General features: G+C 40.4%; 1 protein-coding gene across 8 annotated transcripts in view; it reads left to right on the forward strand.

The window, feature by feature from the left end:
* The window catches only part of GRIA4 (glutamate ionotropic receptor AMPA type subunit 4), a 387,246-nt gene that overhangs the window by 362,974 nt on the left and 9,635 nt on the right, over positions 1-14,637 (forward strand). For 2 of the 8 annotated variants that reach the window (XM_059179526.1, XM_059179552.1), the window contains exon 15: positions 9,669-9,783. The exons of 5 other annotated variants lie outside the window; for them this stretch is intronic. In XM_059179526.1, the coding sequence (XP_059035509.1) occupies positions 9,669-9,783 (115 nt within the window). Of the gene's footprint in view, positions 1-9,668; positions 9,784-14,637 lie in introns of those variants that run through there. One more of the 8 variants, XM_059179556.1, reaches the window with a different exon arrangement.

Raw genomic sequence — 14,637 nt, forward strand, 5'->3', positions numbered from 1 at the left:
TCGGGAGTCTTCTGACTCTGGGTAGCTGAGAACAGATGCAGAGAGTCTGTGATTCTGTCTCAGGAGATACAGGTGTCACCTGTATAATAGAAATGAACATATAAATTTGAGAGACATCTTTTCAGAAAAAAAGAGTTCTTAATGGCCACTTAGCGGTAGGAAAGGAGTGGGCATGAAGATTTGAAGATGAGATTGAGTTTCTGTGATTGGGCTTTGTTGTTGTGTTTACTTTTCTACTTCTGTGAACGTTTTCTGATCCATTATACTGAAGCTTCTTTATGATGACGTTTGTAGGATCTCTCATTACCTGTCCTAAAAGGTCAGATCTTAAGTCATTAGGAACCTAGTATGTATCAAAATAGACCCATCTTATTCCAACCTTAGGAAGGAGCAAGGATCACGATCTAATCAAATCAAGTCAATATAAAGTTTATTGGTACGGCTTTTTAAGGAACATTACTGTTCTTCTTGGATATTTAGGAAGTGTCAGTTTCAGCTGATAAGACTGTAGGCCTTGGAAGTCTTATCTCAGCTCAAGAAGTATTTAGCCAGAGGGTACAGAACTTGCTGGGAATGTATCAGTCTAAGCTTAATGAGAGAGCACCCCCAGCAAGCCTGATGAATGGGGTGAGGGAGAAAAAATCCTCCTTGGAGAGCCAGAGTAGGGAGGAACCCAGAGTTTAGCTACATAGGCGAGGGGACCCACAGAAAGCAAAGTTTGACTGTGAGAGAGAGCTCTGGACCAGGAGGCTGAGGACCACCATCCCGACTGGGTCTTGGTGAGCTAGGCATCTGACTTGCTGTAGACCCCAGTGACCAATGAGAAGGTTTGAGACTCCCCTCCAACCCCCATCCTGACTCACAAATGCTAGGATTCTAGGTCTTTTTAAGGCAGCTGATGGAAGTTTTTAACAGTGAGCCAAGGAAGGAAACAGGGAACTTGGTTGTTGAGCATTCTGGAAATCCTATAAAGAGAATAAGGAACGGGTCTAAGAGAAGAAGGAATCCCAAGTCAGGGACAGAGCAGGGGGCATCTAGCAAATCTGAAAACCCTGTGCTGCTCAACAGCCCACATGCAGTGAGCGGTGACTGCCACCACCTCTGTTTCTGAAACTGTACTTCAGTAACAATCACTTAACGGGAGATTCACAGAGAACTGTTAGCACTTCACAGTTGAGAGGTAGTGACAGTCCCATCTTGAAACATGCTCCCTGTTGTATGATTCCAGAACAGAAACTGATCATAAAACCAGGGTGGCTTGGGTGGGGACTGGAGCTGGTATCTCGAACAGCACCCCAAGGCCAGCACAAGTCAAATAAGATTGATACGATTTAATATGAATAATTGATAGTTTCCCAATATTATGTAAGGGTTACCAAAAGTATCTTTGGGCAGTTTTTATTTTTAACTGTGATCAGTGTCACATACAGTCCTTTAAGAAGCCCTGTACCTGGGGGCACCCGGGTGGCTCATTAGGTTAAGTGTCTGACTCTTGATCTCAGTTCAGCTCTTGATCTCAGCGTTCTGAGTTCAATCCCTGCACTGGGCTGCATGCTGGGTGCGGAACCTACTTAAAAAATTTTTTTAAAAATCAAGAAGCTCTGCCCATGATGTGTTTGCAGAATGATCATGAATTGAGGCTCGTAGCTTGCAAGTTCCTTAGTCTTAAAACCTCCTCTCTGTTAAAATTCTGGAGCAACCATGGGTCACAGAGATATATTTTATGTCCCTTCCCTTAATAGACATACTTGGAAGTAGTCATTAATTAATTTTAAAACAAGTGTTCCTACAATCTGGAAGAGAGATTTTTTTTTTTATCTGCTTCACGATTCCCTTTCCAGGTTTTGCAAATCCCCAAAAATCATTACGCCAGTCTCTCCATAGCCTTCAAGAGCTTCTAAGAGGTCCCTGACCCAAAGGAGGATAGAAGATTCTACTCTGTGACCTAAAATTGACAAAATCATGAAACTAAACTGCATAAAATTTTCGTAAGGATTATATTTTTTTTTAAAGTTTAACACTAAAAATGAAATTTTTTCATTCATCACAATCTTCAGCTAGTGCTCTAAATTACCAGCAGGCATCCTCACAAAAATCACAGTTTCTTCAAAGAATCACATTCCTCAGACCTAGGCCTCAAATAGCAATTAGTCATGCAAATTCCAAGGAACACAGACTTTAGGGGCAGCACTTGGGGGGCTCAGTCAGCTAAGCATCTGCTTTGGCTCAGGTCTTGATCCCAGGACCCTGAGCTGGAGCCCCGCATCGGGCTCCCTGCTCCTCGGGGAGTCTGCTTCTCCCTCTCCCTCTGCTGCTCCCCTGCTCATGCTCATGCTCTCTCTTTCTCTCTCAAATAAGTAAATACAATCTGCGGAAAACACACACTTTAGAAGCCATTTCTGGAATCTAACCCAGTATCTACGCAATTTATTTAGTTGTCTTTGACTCACTTGGAGTATGAAACGCAGAGGACTCTCTGCACTAAATTAACTGCATATATGCCATCCAAAATCTAAAACAAAGACAATGGATCCTTCCTTATCAAAGTGGTTTTCTGAGGCTCATTATACATCATGTTGGGTCTGAATGGTGTGTCCACTGAAAAAGATTTTCTCTCCTAATTTTGACATCAAGTTATTGGTTGATAGTGCCATTTTCATGCAAATCTTACCTGTCATTGTGTAAACCAACTGGAATTAAAACTTAGTACCTTTTTAAAAAACATTTGCATATATATGCAGAGCAATTTAGCCCAAATCCTGTCTTTGGAAAGAAGTGCACAAATCCAATGAAGCAAAAAAGAGCCGTGTGCTTGTTTACTGGAAGGGATAATTTGGGAAGAAAGCTAACAGCACAGCTGCAAGTTAAATGGAAAACTTAGTGGAGCATTTATAATGCTGACAACCAGTTACTCTTCAGGCCGCACACAGCCGAGCAAGGGTAGAACAGTGGACACGGACGCCTTTCCTTAAGATCAGATCCTCACCTGCTTATCAGTAGACAGCCTGCTGATTTGTATTTGCTTATTATATTTTCTTGCCTGATAAACTAGTTCTTTCTCAGTGAGTTATTCATAGACTTCATACAAAATTCTGGGCTTCTTGTCATTTCTCAGTTTCGTGGCTGATTTCCTCCAAACACCTTTACTTGGGGGGAATATCATTAAACTGCGAAAGTAAAGCCCCATGTGTCCTGTGCTCCTCCCTTCCCATCTCCTCTTGCTCTACTGGGGTAAACTTTCCTGTATGCAACCCTCATGACAGTAGTGACAGTTGCCACCATTATTTAATAAGAGAACCAGCAGTCTGTGCAATAGTCTCTGAAAAATTATTCATTTCTCATGAAATTACAATTTCCTTACTACAGTGTTCCTAGAAATTCTTCTGCATGCACTTATCTCCTGCATCACAAAGTCTAAATCAAATGAGTTTTCCAATCTGGAATTCTACGGGTTTTTTGTTTGTTTGTTTTCTTTTTGAGATTTTACTTATTTGACAGAGAGAGACACAGCAAGAGAGGGAACACTAGCAGGGGGAGTGGGAGAGGGAGAAGCAGGCTGGGCTCCATCCCAAGCCCCTGGGATCATGACCTGAGTGGATTAACCAGGTGAGCCACCCAGGCACCCCTGGAATTTTAGTTTAAATGCAAAAAAGGAATTCAGTAAAGATGTGGTGTGATGAAAGACTTTTTTAATTGCATTTTTTTCCTAATTCCTTCAGAAATGAAAAGGACTTTTTTCTTAGGGTCTGTACTACTTGTTCTGGGAAAAATGTAGTTGCCAGCCCTGAAAATTCTTTTCCTAAAAACAGGGGTACACACACACACACACACACACACACACACACACACTTTTTTTTTTTTTTTTTAAGTGGCCTACTTAGCAGAACTGAAGTCTACCCACCATCACATTCATTTAATTCAGCCTAAGGAGAAAAACTCACCTTGTCTATGTAAGTATGTGTGAAACAGCGAGTCTTCTCTCCATGCCTCTGAGAGTTCTATTAGCCTCCTGCAGATCCTGTCTGATGGGGGAGGTCTACTAATTGATGCATTACTCATACTTCTCTGCCTGACCTGTTCCCTTCAAATAAGGCAGAACCTTTGCAGAAGCCCAGTACATCATTCCGTGTCCTCCAGCCTGTGACTAGAGACACAAAACCAGGTGGACCAAAGCCAACCACATCATCAGGAGCAATAAGTGCTTTACTAACATCCTTAAGAGCAATTCCTAAATTCTACCTCTTTTTTTTTTTTTGGATCCAAAATAAAATGTTGATTTGCATAAAACAGATCTTTTAGGCATAATATTATAAACTAATATAAAATTAGGAAAAATAATATAAAATTGGAAAATAATTGAGAAGGCTTTTTTATTTACTTATTATTAAAGTATCACTTATTGTAGAAAATTTTGGATGGGTGGGGAAGCATAGAAAGGAAAATGCAATCCAAACTAATCCAAATCCGTACATCCAGAGACAGCTCTTTGTTGGATTTTTTTCCTCAATATTTTTCCATTAATGTCTCTGTCTCTAAATATATATTTTTATTCTTAAATTAAAATTAAGTGAATATGCAAATTATTTCTTTTTTTCACTTAACATTACATTGTAATCATTTTTACTGGTCATTAAAAACTTAGAATGGTCGTAAAACCTTCAGCCGTATGAATTAGGGGTACTTATCAGTACCATCAACCCGGGGAGCTTTGTAAAAATGGAGACACAGTGCCCATGATTCAGAGAGACCTGACCCAGCAGTGTTAGGCCTGGGCATCTGTATTTGTGATGGTAACTCTCTGCTCAGGTCGCGCTTGAGAACCACTGCTGGGTCTCCCCACATCTACTTCCTTCTCCTCTTCTGGTGGGCACACAAATTGCCTGCCATGTTTACTACAGAAACATACTGTGAGGTTCATTCAGTTACTCCCGTCAACATCATTGATTACCTTTATTAGACTGGGTTCCTCAAAAGAGAATTATTATTAACCAGTAATATTTAGCCAATTAGCGTAGTTATCAACATTATCAGTAATTTCCAAGGACAAGAACTGTGTTTAAGTTTTGTTGTGCAGTCATCTAACTTCATTTTTTAGTTCTTAATTCCGTCACCAGTGGAGGAGGACACCCATCTTATATAGTCCTTGACTGTTTCGCACATTATCTTTACTTTTGTCTTTCCTAACACGAGTGGCAGAGAATTGAACTGGCATCATTTTAATTCATAGTAATTTAATTGCAAGCCAAGACTAATGCTTTTTATATGATTTGCATGATCTTCTGCATAAATCATCTACTAACATCCTTTGTGGATTTTAAAGGGATTTTCTTAAGTGTTGACACAATGTCTTGTGGATTCACAGCTTTTAAGTTTTTAAAAAACAGACTAAGATTAATTGGAGACTATGAAAAAAAATTTGCTGACATCATTCAGGTAAATATTCTGGACATTGGAACCCCATGATATTTAAATTTTACAGAGTTTAGGGGCACCTGGCTGTCTCAGTCAATAGAACTCGACTCTTGATCTCAGGGTTATAAGTTCGATTACTTAGACATAAAATCTTCATATACCAATATCTATACCTACATGTATATGGAGAGAGAGAGAGAGTTAGTTTAGTATGGAGAGAGCACTCCCGTTAAGAGAGCACAGGCCTAAAAGTGATGAGACTTTCTCATGTGCATATAACTAATAGATCCTTTCCCATAACGATAATAAAGCAGTAGCAAAATCACACTGTAGGTTCAAATATACTGCACCATCACTGCCAGCAATGAAATACTGATCCTATTAAGTAAAACGGAATTGAGTTTTTTTTAATCAGACTAAATACGATATTGCAAGTTATTTGGTCTGCAAACTACATATGCCCTAAATACCCCACGTGCAGATGTTAACTAAGGATAGGGCTGGTGTATCAGTCCTTTCCAGTAATATTCTTAAATCCAGGGAATCATTAAAAAAAAAAAAAAAATTGATTAAACTTAAACTTTAAAAATGTTCCTATTATAAACTTCAAAAATGACAAATATTTTGTCAGATGTACATTTAATTTTTTTAAAGATTTTTATTTATTTGAGAGAGCGTGAGAGGGGGGAGGATCAGAGGGAGAAACAGACTCCCTGCTGAGCAGGGAGCCCAATGCAGGACTCAATCCTGGGACTCCAGGATCACAACCTGAGCCATGAAGGCAGGCGCCCAACCAACTGACCCACCCAGGGGTTCCCAGATGTACATTTTAAAACCTCACCATCAGAAAAATTACAAGTGATACGGTCCAGGAGTAAATATAATGAGTAAAGAAGAAAAGCATATCTAAACATATAGAAATGAATGATAAATTATTTATGAAAGGGTGGAAGAGATGGATATCTTTGCTCAAATTAAGATGCTTTTAACAAAAAAATCTCCGCACTAGATGACTTTACCCAATATCAATAAGTAGAAGTTCAGGTCTTAGTTCCCATTCTAGAGCTTCTGTTGTATGTGGTCTTAACAAGAGTCTCATTAACAAGAACGGGTCCTGGAAGTTAGCACAATGCGGTATGGCTTTTCATTATCTCAAGCTCAGTGGAAGGAAATTTCAGGATTAAAAACCTTGGGCAGTTTTCTTGAGCTTCTGGAGTTTGACTCAAAGATCATTCTCCTTCCAACCTACATCAAGTACCCCACCATCTCACCTCTATTAAAAAGCCAACTTGGAGAAGGATTTTTCTTACCTAGAATTCCCCCAAAGGTACAAAAAGCAAGAAGTAAGTTGCCTGAGGCCTGCTTCACTCTATGGAAGGTCCTTTTCAACACACCAGGGCTCTCAGTTGTGGTTTCCGCCCCTGCAGCAAGAATGTGGTCCTTGACTCTTTCTTCTTCTCCTTTCATTTTTAAATGACAGCAGTCTACTAGGTTGAGTTGATCTGTAAACCTGCCTTTTATAGGACAAGAAGAATAATCAGTGTAAGGACTGATCTTTAGGACATTTCTCTTCTAACTCTCATCTTCCTGTCCGACCACTAGTTTGGCTTCTCTGAGGCTTCCTCAGGACCAGAATATCCCTGATCTGCATTTCTGACCTTGACTCTGATACCTCTGTTTGAAGTGTAGGAAGGGGATTACAAAGCAATAGTAAAACGTGCTGTAGTAAGAGTGCGCTTCCTATGTCCCTCATTCACCCCCCAGTACTTGTGACTTCGCTAAGCATGCCTCTACTGCCTCCTTCAGGGTTTCTTTTTCTCTTGCCTAAGTAAAAAAAGGAAAAAAACACAACTTTTAAATCTATTCCAGCAAAATGAGCGAAGAACTAACTTTATGTGTTTTTCTAAGTCACTTGATGATTCTTAGAATTAATAACATGTAAAGGCAATGTGTTTCATAAAATAGGGCAGATGTTCTAATGTGGTTTATGCTAGTTGAGATGGCAATCTCCAGAGCTCGGTCGACCTGATTATATACAGAAATGACGTCTGTAGTCAGTTGTAGAAAACAGGCAGTTTTCACGTGCAGAAAAATCTTGAGTACCTGAAGACTCTTTCTGAATATTAATTACCAGGGGCCTCCCATGCATCCTAAGAGAAAAGTAAATGTACATTTAATAATATTAGGCAGACTTTATCAAGGGGCTGCATGTTTCTGGAAAGAAAAATGTGAATTGTGAACTGGGCAGTGACCTACCTATTGGTCAGGTGTATCATATAAACCAAATGTTGCTGCTTACACACACACACACACACGCACACACACACGGATAGCGGTGTGAAACTAAACTGTTTTTACATGGCCTATTAGATGGTCTTAGAAAGACAATGTCTTAGAATAATTTTGTAGAAAACTTTATTCCAAATAGTTTTCTCAACATGAAGCTTTTTTTCCTTATCCATTCCTTTATTTTGCTTTTTGTTTTCTCCTGTGCTGTGGAACTGTCTTTGGATATGGCTAAAAACCCTGTTAAATAACCCTCTCATGAAATGACTTCGGTTTTATCCAAGGAATGGTCTAAACCAACTGATAAAATTATTGGGATGCCAGTTCATTAAAACATCTCAGATGAATGTTTCAGGCTAAAATAAAGTGGAATATAAAAATAATTTTCTCCAAAATACAAAATTTGAGTCATCCAGCTTAAATCACTAGAAGACAAATTTAGTTTGTTGTAGATGCAAAATAAATTAAAACAACTTTCTCCCAACGACATTTTTTTTTAAATAGGTCTCTCTTCAGTGAATATTCATTCATTCTTGCATTTCGGTCTGGTCCTTTTGGTGATTAAACCAACCACCTGATACCGCTCACTTTGGCAAGTATATGCATTATTTTAGGCCACCAGTGTGGCACTTAGGAAGGTGGGAACTGCTGATTATTTAATTAGCATTTCATAAGTGGCGGAACAGTTAGTACTCTCAAAGTGCATGGTTTACTTGCGGGAAGTGTTTATTCTCCAAGTGGATCAGACTGTCACAACACTGGAGAATGAACATTGTTTACATAAAATTTGATAAACACATTTTAAGAAAAGAAACACTTCCACAGGCTGATGGCTGGTGAAATATGTCACCCTTTTTACTACTCGACAGCCATTTCACTTGCAAATCAAGTTTTCAAGTGCTATTCATTAATACGGGGCTGTCATGTTTTATTTCTAACTCATACAGCATTAAGGCATCAGCAGACTCAGTTTTTATCAGCTAGCATAGTCCTAACTCTCCATATAGAAGCCACTCCCTCACTTTAACAGAAATTTCATGAAATGGGAAGTCCTCTTGAAGGGCAGAATGGCTCATTTAAAAACTGTAACCTGAAGGCAAGTAAGAAGCCACATACCTGGCAGGCAGAAGCCCGTGACACATTTTTAACCCTTTCAGACATTCATTAGAATCTGCTCCCTTATTCCCTGATAGAGATAGCCAAGGAGGCAACCAAATCTTGAGTCTGCAAAGTTCCGATCCCATGCAGCCCAGCTTCCTGGGGTTTAGTTCCTTAATTTCAGCAGTGGAATGGCCATGCCGGCCCAGTTTCTAAATAGCATCCAAACCCTTCAAGAATCAACACCAAACTCAAATATAAGACCTTTTCCCTGAGAGCTGCTACTCCCTTTCTCTTGACCATCCTGTGACTTCTAGCGCAGGAAACCGAACCCAGCACGCCAATCCTAGATTCTGAGACCAGTGAAATCAAACGAATGAAACTAAACTCCCAAACAATAAAGGGAACCAAAATTCAGCTGGACTCTTTGTGGTCAGAAGTCCGTTCACAAAAATGAATGAATGGCTGCTTTTTTGGTTCGGAATGCTGTTCCATGTTTCCTTCTGGGAATGCATTTTCATCTCGGTGTCTTCAGTTGTTGACATTCTTAGAGGCAGAGGAGTCAAGGCACAGTTCTTCCTGTTTACTGCTCTTTTGCAAAAGAAAGAAAAATCCATGTCATTGGTTGATTACAGCGTCATTTATTGGAATAAATGAGCTCTGAGATTGAGCAGCACCAAGTAACCCCGTGTTTCACACACTTTGAAATTAGTCCCCATTGCCTTCGGTTTGGACGGACGGGGCTGCAGGACCGCAAAATGAGAGGTTTATTTAGCGCCTGGGAGAAGCTTCTAAAAGAGCTTAAGTCCTCATTCCTTCTAACATCTTAACAGCTGTGCAGTTTCTTACAAAATATGTTTTATCGTTTCAAGAAATGCTGTTAACCTCGCAGTTTTAAAACTGAATGAACAAGGCCTCTTGGACAAATTGAAAAACAAATGGTGGTACGACAAAGGAGAATGTGGCAGCGGGGGAGGTGACTCCAAGGTCAGCCTCAATGTCACCAAAAGCGGGTAAACAGTATGTATAGTAATAGGTGCATCTGCTGGGAGACGCAGCTTGGACACCCCCCCACTCCCACCCCTAGAATTGCCAGTCCAGTCCCTTCGAAACCCAAGTATGCAATTACTGTCAAAGCAAAAATATTCGCAGCCGTTACCCATTTGGGGGACACACCAACAGACCTCATTACAAAAGTGCCTGCACCTCTCTGGCTTCACAGAGCTCGTGGGTCAGACCCTCTAGTCCTGCAAAGCCCCTTGTAGAAAGCAGGAAGCGATCCCAGCCTTCGAAAGGGCGATTCAGTGACGGGAGACGGGCAGACACCGAGGGGAAGTCTGTCTCCTTTGGCTTGTGTGTGCTGAGACCCCTACACAGTGTTTGTGAGTAACAGCAGTGACTTGACACCTGCCAAGAATACCTTCCAGAAAGCCATGTCTCCACCCAGAACGCTCACACTTCCTTACGTAGCAAGTTAAATCAGAGATGGTCATGTGAACTAGAATTTTTTGCCTTCGTAACTGGATCAAATCACAAAATGATCAACTCCAAAAACAAGACCCTTTCAAGCCCGTCTCCAATCAAAAACACCGGCCACATATTCACTTAAGGAATATTAACTCTTTTTATATTTTGGCGCCCTAACTTGCCTACAGTGTTCTGACAGTTTCCATAAAAACATAAGTAAATACATATTTATATGCAGAGAAAATTATATAAATTTACACTCATAATCTACTATTTTCCATGCAAGTTAAAAATAGAAGAAAACATGCTCTGATAGCACCAAAGAAAAGCAAAAATTTTCTAATCCATTAGAAAAATTTTGCTCACAAATATTTACTTTTATCACCAGTGTAAGAGAAGTACAACAGTGCTTACTATTCCACAAAAATGATTAACAAAGTCCTATTTTAGTGTCCATTAAAACGTCTTTTCAGATAAAAATAAGCAGAGCAGAAACGTACACACAATGGAAAAGTCTGTGTAAGAAAAGTCACTTCCATTTATTTAACTCAGGGGCTGGACAGCTCAGTCAGCTTTTAATCAGTTTGTATCCCATCGATTGTTTGGTACCAAACGGACACTAAATATTTGTTGTCAAAAAATATATGTAAATCTAACCTTGTAGCGCTCAAAAGTCGATCTATTGTCCCCATAGGTATGCAGTAACTTACTTCACCAAATATGAGCTACAAAATGATACATTCTAAAACGTTACTTCAGATCTTAAATGTTATAAGAATCAACATAAAATAGTCCCCCCAGATGATATCATAATATGTCCTGTGTCCCCTCAGAAGTTCTGTTTTCATACTAAAAACCATTCCTTGTAGGTTGTTGACTGATGTACTATCACCGAACGAATAGGTGATCACATCTAAGTGTTCATAATGCCCGACTCTGAATTTGTGATAAAAGGCAGCATTTTAAATGCCCTCACCTAACTTAGGAGGCACTTGCTGTTTCATTTTTGTTTTGTACCTTCTACAGGTGACTAGTTTTCTTTTTTCAAGTTCTCCCACCCCTCCCGTGGGGCTTGATCTTCCTCAGAGGAGGTGAGACCAGGAGGAGAAGGGCTCAGTTGGAGAACAAAGATTGTTTTTGAGCTTTTGCTGAGTATGAAGCCAAGGCAGGAGAAATATTAAATGACACCAATTCCGTGTAGGGAGAATAAGCTCACTCAGAGGCCCCGGCCCAAGCATGCAGAAATCTGGCGTCGTCTGACGTTCAAATACAGACTCTTGTTGGGAGAAAACTCAGCTTTCTAGTAGTGATGCATCTCACAGAGGGGGAAAATCATGGAAAGCCCGACCCCCCCCCCCCCGCCATGAATGGGTTCCTTTGAGGAGGAAAGGACCTGCCTGCCATTGTCCAGCCTTCTGTTCAGCAGCAAATTATTAAGTTTCTGCTTTCAGTAGGCCATGCACCATATTGGTGGGGAAAAGAGAATTCTCTTTCTCTCAAGGAGCTCATGATTTAGTAGATCTGAAAACTGAACTAGAGTCACTGTGAGAGCGTCTGGTCACAACCTGTAGCTACAGAATAATTCGTATCCCTCTCACCGAGAGTTTTTCCCTGAGCGCGAAGTTCTGACCCAGCTGCCCGCAGCCAAGGCTTCATGCTGAAATGTAAACATTTAAGGAAAGAAGTAAGAAAAAGGGTCCTGCATCTTAAAAAATAATAAAGTCGAAAGGCAGGATTTGGGGTATCCAAATCCATTTTTTTTTAATTTACTTAATGATATTAGTGCAATGTGGTCTTTTCTATGATCAGAAGAAATTTATACTTACTCTTGTGAATAAAGTAATAGAAGTTTACCATTGGCAGTAAACCAGTTTAAAAATATCATTGCAATATCTAAAACTCATTTTCCTCTCTGATGAATCTGATACGGTTTAGTCAGAGCATAGACTGAACACAGAATTTTATGTCAGTTTTTGATGTGAGTTACTTACTCCTGGTTCTAGCTGGAAATTTTGGCAAGGCCTGTAATCATTAATGATCTATAAAATTGCTGATTTTTTTGTTTTATACCTTATTTTCCTTTATGCATATAAAAACAGGCACACTCCGGAATGTGGACATTTGTATAAAAATTACTTCGTAAATGTGATTCTCGAATCATGTCTTCTTTAGGAATTGTATTAGATCACATGATACCCGTTTCCAGTTTAGCACTTGGAAGACTGTAGCCCATTCCTGACTTTAAAGTATGTCCTAAGTGGCCTTCTCCCCTTTACCACAGCTATAGACACCAAGGCAAGAATGAAGGGATCATTACCAAAAGTATGAGTTCATAAGCAGGGAAAAAATGTGGCAAACAAAAGCCAGTGATCTCTCAGGAACACATTCCTTGCTCAGTGCCCAATACTCCGCCAGTTGACCCTTGAGTTTGGTTCCCGATGAATATCTTAAACTCAAAATTCGAATCTACTCACAGCCCCTAAAACCAGCTCTCGTGGTGGAGAGCAGAAGGAACAAAGAGGCAAGGGGAGAAGTGAAGGAGAAGGGGAAGGTAGGCTTTTGAGGACGTCCCTTCCAGAAGAAATGGAAAGAAACTCTGCTTTCTTTCCCTTCCCTTTGCAGCATTCAGCATGAAGTCCTCCTCCTGGAGCACCCTAGTCGAGAAGTGCAGTGTAGGCTCATAGAATACACCTGTGCACGTATTAGAAAGGCTTTTGGTAGGGACCTCAGCACTCTTAAGAGTATCAGTTAAAGGAAAAACTTGCTCTGGGTTCAAAATAATTTAAATACAGCAGCCCTGCAGAGCACCTACTCTGAGTCAAATACTTGGTAACTGCTGTCCCACAAGGACGAATGAATGAGACGAGGCTTTTATTCCCAAGTAGTTCACAACTCATCAAGCGACCCAGGGTGGGCTTTTGTAATCACTTCACAATGGCAGTCATGGTGTATAGATAGTAAAGCCCACATTGGGACCAGACTCACCAAACTCCCCAGTTTACCAAAATCTTCATCCTACTCAACCCCAAACTCGGCATTTAGTAGAAAGTGTTAAATAGTGCTCATACTAGATTTTGTTCCAAAACACGATGCCTTTTTCTAGCAATGCGGCAAATGCATATTACTTCTTAAATGGAACGAGTCTTATTAAGATGTTATAAAATAGATATAAAAATTAAATCATAATGAGAAAAGAGTTAAAAAGATAAACTTAACACCTTAGAAACTTTTTTCCAGAATGAACAGTTCAACAACAACAGAACAACAGAAAAAGTTTTGGCAGTTAACCAGAAACTCCCATTTCTTGACTCTTCCATTGTGAATGTTTTTAATTGCACAAGCTATCAAGTCAGACTATTACAAACCCTGATTCAGCAGCTACTTCCTTGCTGTGTGGCTAGATGATTTAATCTCTCCATGCCTTTGTTTCCTCATTTGTAAAATGCAGGTTATCATAGTATCCAAACATATAAAATGCTTCCAACACGTGCTGGAACCTAGTTAGGGCTCCATCAGTGTCAGCTGGCATCATCACCGTCATCATTACTGTATTGCCTACTTGTGCAGTTAAGTTAGATTTATGGGATTAATCCCCTAGCAAATCAATGCACGTCGTGTCTCTCCAAGTGCACTCAGTATTTCCTAGAAAAATGAGGTGTTGGGAGACAGAGCCAGACAAAATGATTGGGGCAGCCTTAGAAATGTCAAGAGAAATTCAACGAATCTCTCTCCGAATGTTTGTAAAAGCGAAGAGAAGCAGAAACCAGCCAACCATGGAAACAGAACAGGGATGTCAGGGGTTACCACTCCCCATCCATCCTCTTGGACTTTTACTTTATGCAACAGAGGTGTTCACATGGGAATGAAAACCGAGGGAGTTCGTAGATTCCTTGGGACACTGAGACGGTGATGACTGGCCTTTTCCTCCTTGAGACTCCCTATATAATATCAAGTACCAAAAGACTCAAATATGGTTGAAAAGTGAGGTTTTGTAGGACTAGTTTGTTCATAAAAACCTCGGTTCCCCTGAGCCTGTCATGGATCTGGTGGGAAGCATCCGTGGAGTACATTCTAGTCCCTCCCCTTTGTACGCACGGCATGTTAATGTGATGGACTCAAGATAGTGATATTGTTTAGGTGAAATACCACAGTCCAGAACTAGAGTCTCCGCATGGGCTGCTACTTTCACGATTCCCGTCTCTGTCTTCTGAGGACCTTCCTGGACCTTTGTCAGTACCACATGCACCCTCCTTCTCTTCCAACCCGTGTAGACCTGCTTTTGCGACATACAGTAAAATGCTGCCAGCTGAGTCACAGTGTAGGGGAGAGCCCAAACCAGTGTGAGCCAGGTTCTCTGCACACCTGTCCATTTGC

Source organism: Mustela lutreola, chromosome 1, assembly GCF_030435805.1.
Source record: "Mustela lutreola isolate mMusLut2 chromosome 1, mMusLut2.pri, whole genome shotgun sequence".
NCBI lineage: Eukaryota > Metazoa > Chordata > Mammalia > Carnivora > Mustelidae > Mustela > Mustela lutreola.